Here is a 17,222-nt window from a genome sequence, read left to right as displayed (position 1 = left end):
GGTGATTCCATCTCTCCCTCCTTAGGAGGGACTGATGATGAATTGGTGATGGCAAATTTTGATGTTGAATTGGAGATGGCAAATTTTGATGAGAGTTGGAAATGGCAAATTTGATTGGTTAGGAGGGAGAGAAGACGAATTTGGTTTATGGGAAGAACGGGGAAGACAGTAGGGACGTTTGTTGATGTGTAAAGTAGATGTTTATGGGTAGTGTTGTGTTTTGTGGATACAGTAAGGGGTAAGGGAGGGGCAATGTAGGTTACCTGGTGGGGGGGGGGGCGTACGGTAGGAATGTACCTGTCTCACCTGGTTCCCATGTGCCCCCAGTGTGCATTACCTTATATTGCGTGCACTTCTGCGCCCTTACCACCTTACTCACTTGTTTTCTTTTGTCTCCCACCTCCGAGGATCTGGCTTTGGGGCGGAGAGAGAGGAGAGAGAGGTGCTGGCTCCGCAGTTGTGGGCCTGTACTTTCGCTGTTTGCTGCCTGGATCGATACACCATATGGACCGCAATTTTTGTGGCCGCCCACAATGGACCGCAGTTCTTTTGCGGGCAAGCACCACCCGTTGATGGACCTCTGGGTCAACGTGGCACCTATGCCATACAGGTGAACCACTTTTAGTTGGCCCCCCTGACGGCCACAATTCAGAAATGGACGCGGTTGGCGCCTTTCTTTATTTCTAAAGAAGCCAGAAGGCCAAGTGCACTCCATGAAGGCAAGACCAGCGGCAGAACATCGGCCGGCTGCGACACCACCGGTGACCATGGACACTTGATTGTGCTTTTGTTTTTATTGAACACTTTATTGGTGCACCGGATGGTGCTGACTGTGCGTATGGGGTGGTGCTTTTGGTGCTTGGATGGGGTGCTCTGCACATTATTAAAGGCCGTAGGGCCACAGGGCACTCGTGGGTTGGTGTATCGATGCTGGCATGCGTGCTCTCTCTATGCATAACATCTGCATGTGTTCCTCAAAGAACAGGTCCTGGATCGTAGTGTAAATATCAGTCTTGTGTAAATGATGCTCCCTACCGGCTGTATGTTTAGTTTGAGGATGCTTTCCGCGATTCGGTTATCCTGTGGGTGTGTTTCTGTTAGGAGAAGGGTGCAACGTCGCAGGGGGGCATATTTACTCATTTGTGAACATCTGTAAAACTGTCGCACTCAGGGTTGAGTTAATAGTAGAGGGAACTACATCTGAGTGCCACACTAACGTAGGTAAAAATTTATCGGGTCGGGACGCCCCGAGGTAGTGAAGGGTGCAATGTTGCGGATATGGGATTGGCATCCATCCATATCTGCTTGTAAATATTCCCCTATTTCCTCAGTACTGCCCAACTATCCCCAATTCCCCATTCCCTAGTCCCATTTTCTGTAAACAACACTCTGTAGACCCGACCTTCCCCTATTTCCCCCATTAAATGTCGCATCCAGGTCCACCGCATCTCACGTAGACAACTATAGGACATCTTGCTAGTTATTCTTAGTCTATGTCAGTTAAGGACTCGTTTCCATTAATTCTGACTCTTCGTTGCACCAGAATGTGATTTTATGGCACCGTTAGGAAGTTTAGGACCTCCCAATACCTCCCCGCAGCTCTTCCTCACGGTTCAACAACAACAACAACAACAACAGCGGCGGCGGCGCGGGGAGTGTGCGTCCTCACTCCGGCTTGGTTGGTCGGGGGGTGTTGGGAGGGCACCAAGCCTTTCCAACGAGCCGCCATCGAGCATGTGCTCGACGGGGTTACCAAGTAGGGGCTCGCTGTCAGCTCCTCGTCAGGGGCGGAGCCCGGTAACCCCCGCACCCAATAGAAGCGGCGGACCGATCCCATCTGGGGCGGAGCCAACGAGCCGAGGGCGTGTCACTCCCCGCTGAGCATGCGCAGGAAGAGGGAGGTGACGTCAGATGCGCCCTCAGCTTGGAGAGAGAAGGACGCCACCTCCGAGCGCTGCAATACCTCCCCGCATCTCTGGACCGGACCGTGTTTGATTCTGCCCCTGAGCCAAGGTGCACCTTGTGCTATCGACTGCCTGTCCTTCCCTGCCATCAATCCCTGTGTAAGTCAGTCTTGTTCCGTTTGTCTGTGGTCTGTCTGGGATAGATAAGATTGTGTCTAAGTGCCTATCTCTTCTGTGCTTTACCTCTTACCTTGTAATCTACCCCTTTTCTCCACCACCAATTATATCCTCCTCCGGAGGTCTTGAGAACTGTACCCCTTGTGTCGTTTCATTTATCCCAGCCGTTGTGTCCTTTCCATCATTGATTTAGCGTAGCGCGATTCGGCCAACGTTCGAGTGGAATCGGGTGAGTTGGGGGTAATCGGGTAAACTGTGCGAACACGGCGGCCATTCCGCTCGGCCCATCATAACATCTTAAGCCGTGTCCGTAACAATATATATATATATATATATATATATATATATATATATATATATATATATATATATATATACATATATACTAGGGCATGCCCGTACTATATATATATCTAAAATTATATCCCCCCCCTCTATTTACATGAAATGGTTTGGTCCAAAGCGAACGGCTTGCGAGTACGGTGACAATCCCCCCCCCCCTCTATTTACATGAAATGGTTTGGTCCAAAGCGAACGGCTTGCGAGTACGGTGACAACCCCCCCCCCCTCTATTTACATGAAATGGTTTGGTCCAAAGCGAACGGCTTGCGAGTACGGTGACAATCCCCCCCCCTCTATTTACATGAAATGGTTTGGTCCAAAGCAAACGGCTTGCGGAGTTTGGTAAAGAAATCGCCATAGCTCGGTAACTACTTGTCCGATTAATATGAAACCTTGAAAAGGCACATCCTCGGGTCCCCAGCAATATACCTGGCAAGTTTCAAGTATATCGGACCCGTGGTTGTCGAGAAACAGCGGTCACAGACAAACATACAAACATACAAACATACAAACATACAAACATACACACAGAGATTACTGGAATTATAGATAGATATATATATATATATATATATATATATATATATATATATATATATATACACCAGTCCTGACACTGTTCAGGTACTCCTCTATTCCCAATGCCTTGAGGTACAGTGCATTTAGAAAGTATTCAGACACCTTCACTTTTTTCACATTTTGTTATGTTGCAGCCTTATAGTCCAGGCAAAATAAGGTTTCACTTGGAACAAATATTGCAAGAGAAATTATTTCGCCACAATGCATTTCTTCAATGTCCCCAGAACAACATACTAAAAGTCCCAAGCAATCCCAACATGGGAAATATGTCTAATTTGCATAATCCAATATGACCGCCAATCTGCAATATTTCTCTCATATAACGAATGATGCTCTGTCTATTGGTGACAGATACACGAGTTTCATTACAAAATCACCATACTATGCTTATATAAAGATGTTCAGCTAGTGAAAATTGCTGTAGTGATTGCTGTAGGTATACAAAATGCTGGAACATCCAACTCAAACGATTAAACAGATTTGTCATCCTCCTCTGTGAAATCTGGCAGTTCTACATTGGTACAACTTGTACCATGACATTCCCCGCACACAGCACTGCATGTGAGACCATATTTTCTACAAGTACATCTTCGTGTATTGCAGTCCTTTTTACAGTTGCAGCAGATGACGTCCAGGAGTGCTGATGGTGCTGCGGCCTGATCTGTCAGTATTGGTAGGCAATGTCCATCTACTCTGTGCCATCCCCACTCCAGTGGATTTAGATCGATCCCTTTCCACTGCTGTATTTGGTGGTACACACGAAGGCTGTGGTATCTTGCAGCTGCAGAGGTGGGTGGCAGGGTCTGTGGCTCTACATGTGAAACATTCTTGGTGACCTTTTCACAAAACCGCCTGTACCGTAAGGTGTCCAATCCTTCCTCCTCAGATCCTCCATACGACGACACAAGTGCATGTTCTCCTGCCTTGGCGATAACCTTCTCCTCCATTTAATGTGTTTGACTGAAAACTTTAGCTTGTTGATAGAAGAAGGCATCGTTCATGATTTTTTTCAGTGCTAGACCCTTTCCCAAACCAAACAGGCGAGAAGTTGTATCGCAACCAAGAATAGCATGTACGAACAGCATACAGACACATACGTCACTGCCAAGCAAATTCTTTGATTGCTTCATGTTCCAAATCCTGTTCTTTCTTGAAGTTTGCTTTGGTTCTGGTATCAGGAACAAGTCATGTGCGTCCATTTCAGCATGGTGAATAAGAAGGATGAGTAAGTCCGGGTCATCTCCCACCAGGACAGTGTTTGTTGTTCATGCAGAGGCAACAGCTGTTTGAACAATTAACAAATCAGCATCTTGCTTCGCATGAAATGTATTGCACCCAGCTGTCTCCTGTTTGTCACTCAGATAAGAAATGAAGCACTGTTTGTTCCTCGCATTGTTCAAGAAATCCTCTTTTCTGGATTGAATCACCATTTCACCCGCGGAGTGAACTGTCACACCAGTACAGGCTCCTGTTCTTCTCATGTGTGTGGCATCTTTCGTTGATGGGTCATCATTGTAGCCATAAAACACAACAGTAGCATCAGCATATTTCTGTACAACATAGTTGTTGTATAGATCACACACATAATCAAAGGTAGAAACTCTTGGCCAGGGTAGTCTGTGAAGTAGAGCACCACCATCAATGATGTACTGGACATTTTCAGTAGGTTCTCGTTTCTCTGGGATGACTTTCCAGATAGAATCAGCAAGAGTTGCCTTATTGGCCTGCAGTGGAAGGGAGGAAGATTCGAACAATGCAGGAGGGTGACTAGAGTTCATACTTGAACAGTGATGGAACATCTTCACAGCGTTCAGCGACAGTTATCAGCCTCTGGAATATCAGCTGTGGATCCACCTTCCCAGATTCGCCTTTGATTTTGACAGTTGATCTTGTACCGAGAATCTTTGCTTGATCAGCTTTTCGGAAGACAAACTCATCGACAGATTTCCCAACCATTGATGCTAGAATCCGTTCACCAACCTCTCGATCTTTCAACATTGACTCCTTCCTGAGCTGTCATGCCATTTGCAATGTTGAGCATTGTACTGTTATTAACAAATGGGTTTCTCTTTTCAAGATAACTGATAAGGTCAAGGGTGTCGCTGACATCTCTAGCTTGTCTTGCTGATGATATGTCCTTGTGTTGGTCACTGGTTTCATATGACACACCACTGAGCTTTTGCATGGCATCATTGATGTTTGCACACGCTGACATAGATAGGACCCACACCAAGCGCGGGGTGTCTGTCATCCCCTTTCCTCTTGTAAGTCCCCCACTTGTCTTAACACTTCTCATGAGCACTTGTTCAATAATGAGATCGGTCGACAATCCTGACCAATATCTGTCGCTGCGTCTCACCACATGGTATCCATGCTCAAATTTCTGGTTGACTTCTGGGTGTGTCTCTGGCAGATTTAACATCATTTGAAGATAGATATATGCAGACTTTGCATATAGTGTGTGTCCAGATGCTGCAAAGTATGGTAACATTTCACGTACTGTTTGGAGAGCATTTTCCAATTGCCTGTGCGTTCAGCCTTGAGAAACCTCTGTAGAATGTCTACCATTTCCAGATATTGTACCCAGAGTTCTGCGGTCCGCATTGTGGTCATTATATCCTTCTTTTCCTTCAGTTTGCTTTGAATTCTGGTTCAGACATCTGCCAAACACACGTTTTCTACAGATGTTGTAGAGGAAACTGCATTGTCATATACTTCTGCTGCTATGGTCAAGTCGGTTGTGTCAGAATGTTGTTCGACATCATCACCTGTCATCACTTCATCAGGGTCGTCTGCTTTCATTTTGGATGGCACTGGTACATTGTATGCGCTGGACAGAAGGATGGTGTTCAATGCAGCATCTACGAGCATGTGACCACGGACTGCTCTGGACACAGTCTTGCCAGTCAACATGTGGCTCACGGTGTTACTAGCATACACAACCTCAAGGACTTCTTCCAATCCGGAACCTGCCATCAGATGCCCGATGCTACCCAGGAAACTCATTTCCATGTGAAACGCTCCCAGTTTGAGGACCATTCGCCGGAGATGACTGTCAACTGGTTGAGATCGAACAATTGATAATGCTTTCCAATACAAGGGTTGATCGAATGTGAGGACAGGAGTAACACCATGTCGCCTGGCCTGAGCTGACACAAACTTTAGTGTGGAATAGATACAATTTGGATCACTAGGATTGAGATCAATCATTGGAAGGAATATCACAGAAGACTGTCCTGGATATTGGCCATGATGGAACATTTACATCATACCAGACCATGCTGGTCTTGGAGAGCGAAGAAGTAGGGAGGTTTTCCATAGAATGTCAAGTTGAGATGTCGGATCATCCGCTGCCGTGTGTACAAGTGGCAGATAGGTGAGTGGTGGCATCATTGCAGGGATACGGAAGTACTCAATGTTTATACGGCCAACTGCAGCAATGTCCGAAGCTGTAACAGACACTTTGGGGACAGGTCTTGAGGTCTTTATTTGTGGTGTAATAGTAGCTATGATGCCCATGCCATGAAATGTCCCGGTGCCATCTAGTGTTGCTACGTTATGGTCAACATTGTCCGCAATATACTGGATGCATTGTTCTTGAGTAAAGGGTATATCTGTGCCTTGTACAACTGCCGCACTTCGTTCAAATTTTTTCACCTCGGCATAGGAGCATGAGAATCCATGTTCATGAAGTGTGTCTATCAGGAACCGTGACGCAAAATGATGGTGCATCTGTACCCCAAGACCAAGTTGAAGTGGCGCAAGTATGGATCTTGGTCGAATTGCCTGCATGATTGACCGCCCAATCGATGCAACTTTAGACATATTTCCCATGTTGGGATTGCTTGGGATTTTTAGTATGTTGTTCTGGGGACCTTGTAGGATGCATTGTGGCAAAAAAAATTCTGTTGCAATTTGTTCCAAGTTGAGTGAAAAAATGGGCTAGATTGCCTGGACCATTATGCTGAAATCGTTTAAATTCATTTTTTCCCTCATCAATCTACATTCAATACCCCATAATGACAAAGAGAAAACAAGATTTTAGAAAGTTTTGCTAATTTATTAAAAAGAAAAACCTGAAATATCACATTGACATAAGTATTCAGACCCTTTGCTATGACACTTGAAATTTAGCTCAGGTGCCTCCCATTTCTCTTGATCATCTTTGAGATGTTTCTACACCTTGATTGGAGTCCACCTGTGGTAAATTCAATTGATTGGACATGATTTGGAAAGGCACACACCTGTCTATATAAGGTCTCATAGCTGACAATGCATATCAAAGCAAAAACCAAGCCATGAGGTCGAAGGAACTGCCTGCAGAGCTCAGAGACAGGATTGTGTCGAGGCACAGATCTGGGGAAGCCTACAAAAAAAAATTCTGCTGCATTGAAGGTTCCCAAGAGCATAGTGGCCTCCATAATTCTTAAATGGAAGAAGTTTAGAACAACCAGGACTCCTCCTAGAGCTGGCCGCCCGGCCAAACTGAGCAATCCGGGGAGCAGGGCCTTGGTAAGAGAGGTGACCAAGAACCCGATGGTCACTCTGGCTGAGCTCCAGAGATCCTGTTTGGAGATGGGAGAAACTTCCAGAAAGACAACCATCACAGCAACTCTCCACCGATCTGGGCTTTATGGCAGAGTGGCCAGACGGAAGCCTCTCCTCAGTGAAGTATCTGGTGTTGGTATAGCGCAGGTATGATTGATTGAATGGCCTCCTGCTGCGTCACAGTTCCTTGTTGATGGTGACCAACACTGATACAGGTAAATATGGAACTGGCACCATATTTGTGCATAAAATGTTTTGAAGGTTTCTGGGAAAAGGTTTTCAAAACTATGTTGAGTTTGTAGACTTTAATAATTCATTTTGACTATCCTTTATAGTGCCAATACAGGACATTGATGTCATGTTTTGGTACCGGTACTCTATAAATGTTATGAGGGTTGATTGCTTTTTTTCTTCAGTGTTGAGAGAACTGAGTGATATAAAAGCAATTTTGCTTTCATTTGGAAATGTCAAACCGAGTCATCCTTAACATGTCATGTCATCCTTAACACAATACTGTATTTACTTTGAAAACATCTGGTAGTTTCCTATTAAGCAGGCCAATCAGGGGAGTGGGTGGAGTGTCGGTGATCTAATCCAATACAGTAGGTCCAGGTATGCATGTGATGAGTAACAGGCAAAAGGGAAAGAGTCACCTCTGTAATGGAGCAATTAGACACATTCTTTGCCTTTTTTCACGTGTGTGTACAGGAAGGGCCCTTGGTATCGGACGAAGTCGACCAAGCCTTCAACTATACAGACATGCCTCGACGTCGTTCTGGTTCTGGGTCGTCTCCAAAGGAAGCAGCTGATAAACAAAAGTCACGTTCACAGCCAGGAAAGAGCCAGGAAGGAGGACAGACATGTGTAGAGCTACCCGAGAGTCAAAAAGCAGAAGCTAAAGATGAAATAAAGAATGACGTTTCGAAAGTTGAAGCAAAGAAAATGCTTTCAGAAATCCTGCGGAAAAAATGTACCGGATCAGACCTGTCAAGGGGCACCTGCAACACGAGTAAGAGTACGATGGAGCATGTTGACATGACCTCTGCAGAAGCTCATTCGGTTAGCGCCAGTGATTTGATCGGTGCTCATTCAGATGTTCAAAGCCCCGTGGAAGCGCACAAAGCAGATCCCGTTCAGACCAAGGAGTCCAACATGAACATCGTGAATGAAGAACAAGTAGATCGGCTATTTCTTACAAGGGGGAGACGTTGGAATGAACAATACCGTACAGTACTATCAATATCTACCAAGAACCCAAGAGTGGGCATGAGGGAAGACTTAAAAATGAGTGAAGATGGAACCACCAACGTATTTGTCAGCAACAGCACACTTCGTCTGTAAGTACCTTTACCTTAAAGAGTGAATCGTCTCAATATTCACCAGTTTGTTTTTATCCAAATAGTGACAGATTGTTTCATGAGATATGTACCAAATTATTTGCAGAGCATTGGTGCTGCAGAAGCAGTTTCTTGGCACGGGTTATACCAGGTCAGTGAGAGCAGGAATTTGTCATTTGTTCAGGGTGTCCGCGATAGCTCACCTGCTTTCGCAAAGGACACCGTGGGATCTTTAACGTCCACCGACTAATACTTGCAGGCATGATGCCTGGGTGAACGTCCATCCAAGGGAATCACCCTGCCTGTGAAACACCAGGATGACAGTTTAGTGTTGGGCCGAGGTTCGAACCCAGGATAGACGGCTTTGAGGCGAGTGTGGGTACCTCTCGGCAATCCTGCGAGGCCGGATTGTTTAATATGGAGCATCTGATTGAATACTAACGTGTTCAAAATTGGTATAAAAGTTTTTTTTTTTTTTTTTTTTTTTTTTTTTTTTTTGTATACTGAATCGAGGCTCGTGTAAGAGCTAAAAGAACAATAGTCAAAGTTTGTTTCAAAATATTCTTTTTCAATGATTTCAGGGAAGACTTGCACAACAGGGAATAAGTTGTGACCTTGGTTGGAAACTCCAAATAAAAGGTCACCAGCTGAGGACCATCTTGTTGTGAGTGAGGGACGGGGGGGCGGACCATTTAACTTCTATTGATGATGTAACTGGAAGGATTTTTATGGTGGTATGTTCATTCTTCAAAAATTATATCTTCTGTCGATATTTCCAGCAAAACTGAAGCTAATTAATATGTTCTTGGAATTACTGCCAAACCATAATTAGTGAACTAAACTTGTGTACGTCAAGACACTTGCCCATTAATTTGCTTTCAGTACTAAGTTATTCATAAATGAAGGTCAAAGTTTTTTTTGTTGTTGTTTTTTTGTATACAAGATCGAGGCTCGTGTAGGAGCTAACATCAATCACAAAAAAAGAAACCGACACATAAAACATACAAAAAAGGGAGCGGGAGACAAGATGGGGAGAGAGAGGGAAGCACACAAGTACAACAGTAGAGAGCCGGGAGATCTGTGGGAGGGGGAGGGCTTGGGGGGGAGGAGGCATGGGAAAGGCGGGGGGGGGGGGGGATGGGGGAGGTATAAAACACATGGACACTGCAAGGACTTCCAGGAAAGAAGTTGGTATTTCAAAAAAGTGGATCTGGGGTGAATTAGCGGGGGTAGAAGAGATCAAGGTTTTGGATGGGGGGAGATAAGAGATGGTGGTGAACAGCTGTTTTAAAGACCTGGAGGGAGGAGTGGGATTGAAGAGAGTGAGGGAGTTTGTTACAGAGGCGGGAGAAAAGAGGAATAAAATAGTGAAGGTGAATAGAGAGTCTTGATTTTGGCAATAAACAACAATTTTTTGTTGATCTCCTTATACGGACGAACCAACACAGAATATTCACTTTACTTTCAGATCAGTCCTCTTCTTTATCCACCCTTCACCAAATCCAATTACCATTTTCCCTTTATCTGTACAGGAAACGACAAGACAAGATAAGACATTATCTACAAGGGTGCCTTATCTATATCAAAGGATTTGTAAATTTCTACCCTCACCACCTTTGCTCCTTTTTCACCTCCCACTCCGTTCCCCACCTCATATAGTTATTTCTTATGATCCTACTGAAAAATCAGAAACCAGAAATGCCATTTTTCACAACGGCATGATCAGACTTGCTTGGTGCAATTTCCTGGTGCTCCAAAATGCCTGCTTAGGTTTGCCTTGCCAAATCAGACGGTCACGATATCAAGACCGCCGTACATTGACTCGTCGGACAGTGCAGTAGTGTCGCGTGCATGCCCCATGGACTGCCATGGCTGCCAAAGCACAATTTTGGGACCCAAAATATCGGGTTGCATGAATAGCCATGCCACATCAAATATTTACGTTTCTAGCCTGGACCCGCCTCCAGTTGTCGAACAGGCTGAGTCAGGACAGTCATAGTTGTTTTATCCCAACGTACCGTCTGCCACACCAAACGGTGCTGGCGAGCTTGCGAATGGCTCGGCAACAATCTCCGGAACTCGCTTTGCTGACGGATCCAAAGAAAAGGTAAACTTGAAAAACAATTCTGAAAACTTTGGTGTTGACAGAAAACTGATGAACGTTTGATCGCGCTTGTCGTCAAGTAACAATGTATTATGCATTTCAAGAGATTGAACTTGCTGAGACAAACTTTTGAGCGGCTTGTCTTTAAACAATCCGGTTGAATAAATTGATAATGCTTTTTATATTCAATGAATGCGTTTCTGAGAAACGTCTGCTTTTTGAGCAGGCAAATGGCAAAAGAGCCAGACATGCAACGACCTGTTGTAACATTCCTGCAGAAAAGCTGGCTGTCTCTAAAGAAAAGAGTTATTTTCCGTAGGAAGCACAACTTTGCGACGACTGGTCTCTTTGATTGTTTTATCCAGGTTTTGTGTTTTATGCAATTTCAACTGTTGTCGAGTTTGTAAAATTCAGGCCACTGGATATGCACATGTTGAGATACACGACCTCACGTACCTGAGATTGAGGAGCAACACATCCCTCAAGCAAAGGTGTGCATCAAAAGATGCTTTAGAAGTAACAGGTAAATTGCGTTAATTGAGTCGAATAGATTCGAACTGTGGTTGCAATGACCTTGGGGATGAAAATTCCCCAAACATTGACTTTAGAACCACCGTGGCCTACTGTCTCATCTGTAACGCCTGGACATTTGACAACAGACTCCACTGACATGTTTGCTCTCCCATAAGTTTAGTCCCCTCCACCCCTCCGACAAGGTTAGAGGAGGGGAACATTAAAATGAACCCATCCGACCAACTTACCGACCGGTTATGTCCAAGTACTTTTGTGTACACGACTTTTCAAAAACCGTTGAACGTTTATCTCTCATAATGAAGATATCTATTCCTCATGACATTATCTCAACCTGATTAGATCACGATTGTGATTGGCTGAATTATGTTGCCATGGCAACAATCTTGGTAACTTGGCTTATGTACGTGGTATTTCAAAAAACATTCAAGATTTCGCTTTCATATTACACACATTTATTCCTCATACCACCCAAAAGATGGGGGTACCTAGGGTATCAGCTCCTTATATTTTGTAATATGGTAATTTAAAATGAAACTATATGATTGGGGTATTGGCAAGGTTTTGATGACAAACTATGTCAACTTAAGAACGCCTGCGTCTTTCCAAGTCTCCTGCCTTCAAACCCCACCTCTTCTAGATGTCTTCCTCTTCATGATCCTTCCACTTCATGTCCCCTCTTTCTACGTTCTCCCTCGTCCTGCCCCTCTCAGTTTCCCTCTCGTCCTGCCACCTCACAGCTGCCCCACTTGTTCCACCCCTCTCAGCTGCCCCACTTGTTCCACCCCTCACAGCTACCCTACTTGTTCCACCCCTCTCAGCTGCTCCACTTGTTCCACCCCTCTCATCTTCCCTCTCGTCCTGCCACCTCTCAGCTGCCCCACTTGTTCCACTCCTCTCAGCTGCCCCACTTGTTCCACCCCTCTCAGCTGCCCCACTTGTTCCACCCCACTTGTTCCACCCCTCTCAGCTGCCCCACTTGTTCCACCCCTCTCAGCTGCCCCACTTGTTCCACCCCTCTCAGCTGCCCCACTTCTTCCACCCTTCTCAGCTGCCCCACTTGTTCCACCCTCTCAGCTGCCCCACTTGTTCCACCCCTCTCAGCTGCCCCACTTGTTCCACCCTCTCAGCTGCCCCACTTGTTCCATCCCTCTCAGCTGCCCCACTTGTTCCACCCCTCTCAGCTGCACCACTTGTTCCATCCCTCTCAGCTGCCCCACTTGTTCCACCCCTCTCAGCTGCCCCACTTGTTCCACCCCTCTCAGCTGCCCCACTTGTTCCACCCCTCTCAGCTGCCCCACTTGTTCCACCCTTCTCAGCTGCCCCACTTGTTCCACCCTCTCATCTGCCCCACTTTTTCCACCCCTCAGCTGCCCCACTTGTTCCACCCTCTCAGCTGCCCCACTTGTTCCACCCTTCTCAGCTGCCCCACTTGTTCCACCCCTCTCAGCTGCCCCACTTGTTCCACCCCTCAGCTGCCCCACTTGTTCCACCCTCTCAGCTGCCCCACTTGTTCCACCCTCTCAGCTGCCCCACTTGTTCCACCCTTCTCAGCTGCCCCACTTGTTCCACCCCTCTCCGCTGCCCCACTTGTTCCACCCCTCTCAGCTGCCCCACTTGTTCCACCCCTCTCAGCTGCCCCACTTTTTCCACCTCTCTCAGCTGCCCCACTTGTTCCACCCCTCTCAGCTGCCCCACTTGTTCCACCCCTCTCAGCTGCCGCACTTGTTCCACCCCTCTCAGCTGCCCTTCGTTCTGCCCCCTCTCCGCTTCCATACCATCCTGCACCATCCTAGTCTCCCTACCCCCCATGTTCCACAACCCTCCCAATACCCCGTCCTCTGTCCCCCATTCTGTGGACTTCAAACATCTGAGGCCTCCGCTCAAACCTGACAAATCTCTCAATTCAGGCCACTACCGATAAAAATGATACTGCCATGCCGTTATCAGTATCGGCAGTGTCAGTTTTATCTGATACTGATATTGACCAAAACTGATATCGGCCACTGCCGATAAAACTGCCGATAAAACTGCTGATAAAACGAACGAAACGATAAAACGAAACGAACATTCCTACAGGTCGCACAAGATCTGCCTGCAACCCTCTTATGGTTAAACTGCCAAAATCAAGACTCTCTGCTCACCTTCACTCCTTCATTCCTCTTTTCTCCCACCTCTGGAACAAACTCCCTCACTCTCTTCAATCCCACTCCACCCTCCAGGTCTTTAAAACAGCTGTTCACCACCATCTCTTATCCTCCCCCATCCAAAACCTTGATCTTTTCTACCCCCGCTAATTTCACCCCAATTCCACTTTTTTGAAATACCAACTTCTGTCCTGGAAGTCCTTGGTGTCCTTGTGTTTTATACTTCTCCCTGCACCCCCCCCCCTTCCCACGCCTCCTCCCCCCAAGCCCTCTCCCTCCCACACATCTCCCTGCTCTCAAAATGTTGTGTTTGTGTGCTTCCCCTTCTCTCCCCATCTTGTTTTCCGCTCCCTCTTTTTATATATTTTGTTTGTCTGGTTGATTTGTTTGTGAAGTAAATGTTAGCTCTTTCACGAGCCTCGATACAGTATACAAAAAAAACAAACAAACAAAAAAACAAACACAACATCATCATCTGTTTAACATTTCTCCCACAGGACGTTCCTGGCACCTTAGTGACTCTCCCTGGTTATTGTCACCTCCAATTTGATAGGCCGGAACCCCAACCTGGTGGCGAAGATGTACATTACATCAACATCTAAATTTCTCACTGTCCTTGTACTGATCGTATACCTCCCAAACCCCAGGAGTAACTTTGGCTGTGACTTCCCCTCTACTCCAACCTCTTTGTCATGTGTTGTACCATCCTCCAAACAGTGACAACTCCATATACATCTCTCTCTCTCTCCCTCTTTCTCTCTCTCTCTCTCCCTCTCTCAGACAACATGTACCAACTCTCTCTTCCTCACATGTCGAGATTTCAATTGTCACCATGCAATTTGGCTGGGGGTGTTGGTACCTCTCACACCAGCCATGGTACTTCAGCAAAGAACTTCTGTGACTCCATATGACTTACTCGATCTGTGAACTTTCCCACCTGGATTTCTCCAAATGGCAAATCCTCCCTCTCGACTTGAAGTTTACCAACTTCCCCACAAATGTCTCCTGCTCTTCTTCTGCTCCAATTGGTTCCTGCTCTCTCTCATGCGCAGATTCATCCCATCTCATCTTTAATTATCCTACCCTTCTTCCCCCTCATGGTACACTGAATCCTATGGCGAGGCAGTTGCTCTGAAACAACTTCTTTATCTTCCTGGAAAGCAAATCCAACCGAAGACAATCTCAGATTATTCCATAAATCCCGCAACGAGTGTGTGTCCACTCATGAGAGCCAGAAAACATCTGTCCAACCTTAGGATTGAGCTTTCATTCAAAGTTGTATCCCACCTCTAAAACCAGGTGGTGCCTCGTTGAGTCTGTCTCTAGTGTATGTTCCCCCTCCACCCCTTCCTTCACTTCAAATGGCATCACACACAGCCAACACCGCCAGTGAGAAGGATGAATGCCTCAATTTTGTATTTGCTTCCAAATCTTATGTCCCGAACCCCTCGCTCTCTGTACCCACCCTACCCAGATGAACTCAACTGCTCCTCGACTCTGTGAGAAGGTGGAGAATTTTCTGTCAACCCTCGACTCTGTGCAATTGGACCAGATGGCATCGGCTCACATGTCTTTAAAAAACCATTCTACTGCTCTTTTACATCATCTCTCTGCCCTTTTCCCCTTTCATTTACTACAGGTCATCTTTCACCTGCTATAAAATCATCCACCATCACTGCATTTCATAAAAAGGTGCAAAAATGGATCCCCTTAACTACAGACCTATCAGCTTACTTCCAATCATCAGCAAGGTCATGGAATCAATCATCGCAGTTGATATGAAAGCCTTCCTTTTCTCCACTAACCTCATCTCAAATGACCAATTTGGATTCAGAACAGGTCACTCCACCTTGGACATGCTGTTTCTACTACCCTCCCAACAATGGATGGAGGCCCTCAATGTCAGACATGAAATCCAGGCAGTCTCTCTGGACATATCTCGAGCTTTCAATACAGTCAGGCATCCCACATTGCTCTCCAAACTCTTTACCCATGGCATCCAAGGCCAACTCCACACATGGCGTACTGACGTCCTCTACACTTTTAGCAAACATGTGGCTCTCAACAGAAGCCTCTCATCTCCTCTCCTTGTTAAGGTTGGAATGCTGCAAGGCAGTATTATGGGCCCAGATTCCCATTCCTAACTCTAATAACTGATCAGTCTGACTCTCTAGAAAATCCCCTTTATTTATTTGCTGATGACTCCACCCTCGACCATGACTTTCCTCATCCTTCAGGCAGGCAGGTTGCAGCCTCTTCCCTCATGTTGACACAATAACAAGCTGGTCAAACACATGGGATTTGTCTTTCAATCCTGACAACACTCTCTCTCTCTCTCTCTCTCTCTCTCTCTCTCTCTGTCTCTCTGTCTCTCTGTCTCTCTGTCATCTCTGTCTGTCTGTCTGTCTCTCTCTTGCAAACCCTCCAAACTACCTTGTTAACAATCCTCTTGAAGAAGTTCAATAGCCCAAACTCTTGAGTCATACTATCAGCCATGACGTCTCTTTGGCAAACCTCTCATCCAAGTATGGCCTCCAAAGCCAGTAGCTGACTGGGCATCCTCCATTGTGTAAAGTCCTTCCTTAGCACACCTGAACTCCTATCCACATAAAAGGCCTTCATCCATAGCTTGATGGAGCACTGCTCCCCCTTCTGGGCTGGTTCCTCCACCTCACACCTTGCTCAGCTTGATGTCATGGAAACCGAGGCCTTCACGATCATTGGACTCTCCCATGATGAAGCTGAGTCTATGGACATATTACCTCAACATTTCAGACAGGTCGGTTGTCTCTGTCTTCTTACGTCTCCTTTCTCATCTTTCCCCCCCTCCCCCACCTCCCCGCCCGCCTCGTAACAGGTTTCTAGGTTTCTGCAGGGCTCACGTGGTCCACCATCAATCACCTTCTGGTGAAACCCCTAAAATCCAGAAACACTGCTCACCTCCACTCATTTGTTCCTCTTTTTCCCAGCTGTAGAACAAACTTCTACCTTCTCTTCAATCTCCAGGTATTCAAGTCAGCTGTTCATCCTCATCTCAGATCACACACCACCCATCGCCCCCCCCCCCCAATCCAAAACCATGATCCGTTGTACCCCCACTAGCTTCCCCACCCCCAAGCCCACCTCCTTCCAAATTTCCTGGTTTTTTTCCTGAGAGTTTGCTTCTATATCCATCTTGTCGAACCAGTGCGCCTCCTCCACCACTCTTTCCTCCCAACTTTCCTTATTTGTCCAAGTTTCCCTCTATTTTGTCCTTCAGCCATGTGTCCTGATATGTTCAGTGTTTAGCTCTTACATGAGCCTTGTCTTCGTGTTATTTTGGGGAGAGTTTTTGTATGCAAAGGTCACTTGGAGGGTAAACGTTTTCAGTAATGGCAGTCTGCGAGGGAAGACAATGTCAGACTGATTGATCATTAAACCGCTAATTCATTTTAAAATGGTCAGTTCGTTCAAAAGACTTTGTAATTGAACATTTTAAGGTTGGTCTAACGACATTAAACAAAAACATTTCATGTTTTGACTCAATAATATAACCTTAAAGTCAATAAAAAGT

At 46.0% G+C, this 17,222-nt stretch overlaps 1 protein-coding gene across 5 annotated transcripts in view; it reads left to right on the top strand.

The window, feature by feature from the left end:
• LOC137439747 (uncharacterized) overlaps window positions 1-17,222 on the top strand; it is a 167,372-nt gene that overhangs the window by 61,194 nt on the left and 88,956 nt on the right. For 3 of the 5 annotated variants that reach the window (XM_068135802.2, XM_068135804.2, XM_068135805.2), the window contains one exon: window positions 8,259-8,887. In XM_068135802.2, coding sequence (XP_067991903.2) covers window positions 8,259-8,887 — 629 coding nt within the window. Of the gene's footprint in view, window positions 1-1,868; window positions 2,064-8,258; window positions 8,888-10,709; window positions 10,995-17,222 lie in introns of those variants that run through there. The other 2 variants (XM_068135803.2, XM_068135806.2) reach the window with 2 other exon arrangements.

The sequence above is a fragment of the Myxine glutinosa genome, chromosome 14 (assembly GCF_964187855.1).
Source record: "Myxine glutinosa chromosome 14, kmMyxGlut1.1, whole genome shotgun sequence".
Taxonomy (NCBI): domain Eukaryota; kingdom Metazoa; phylum Chordata; class Myxini; order Myxiniformes; family Myxinidae; genus Myxine; species Myxine glutinosa.
This window is presented reverse-complemented; position numbering and strand designations above follow the sequence as displayed.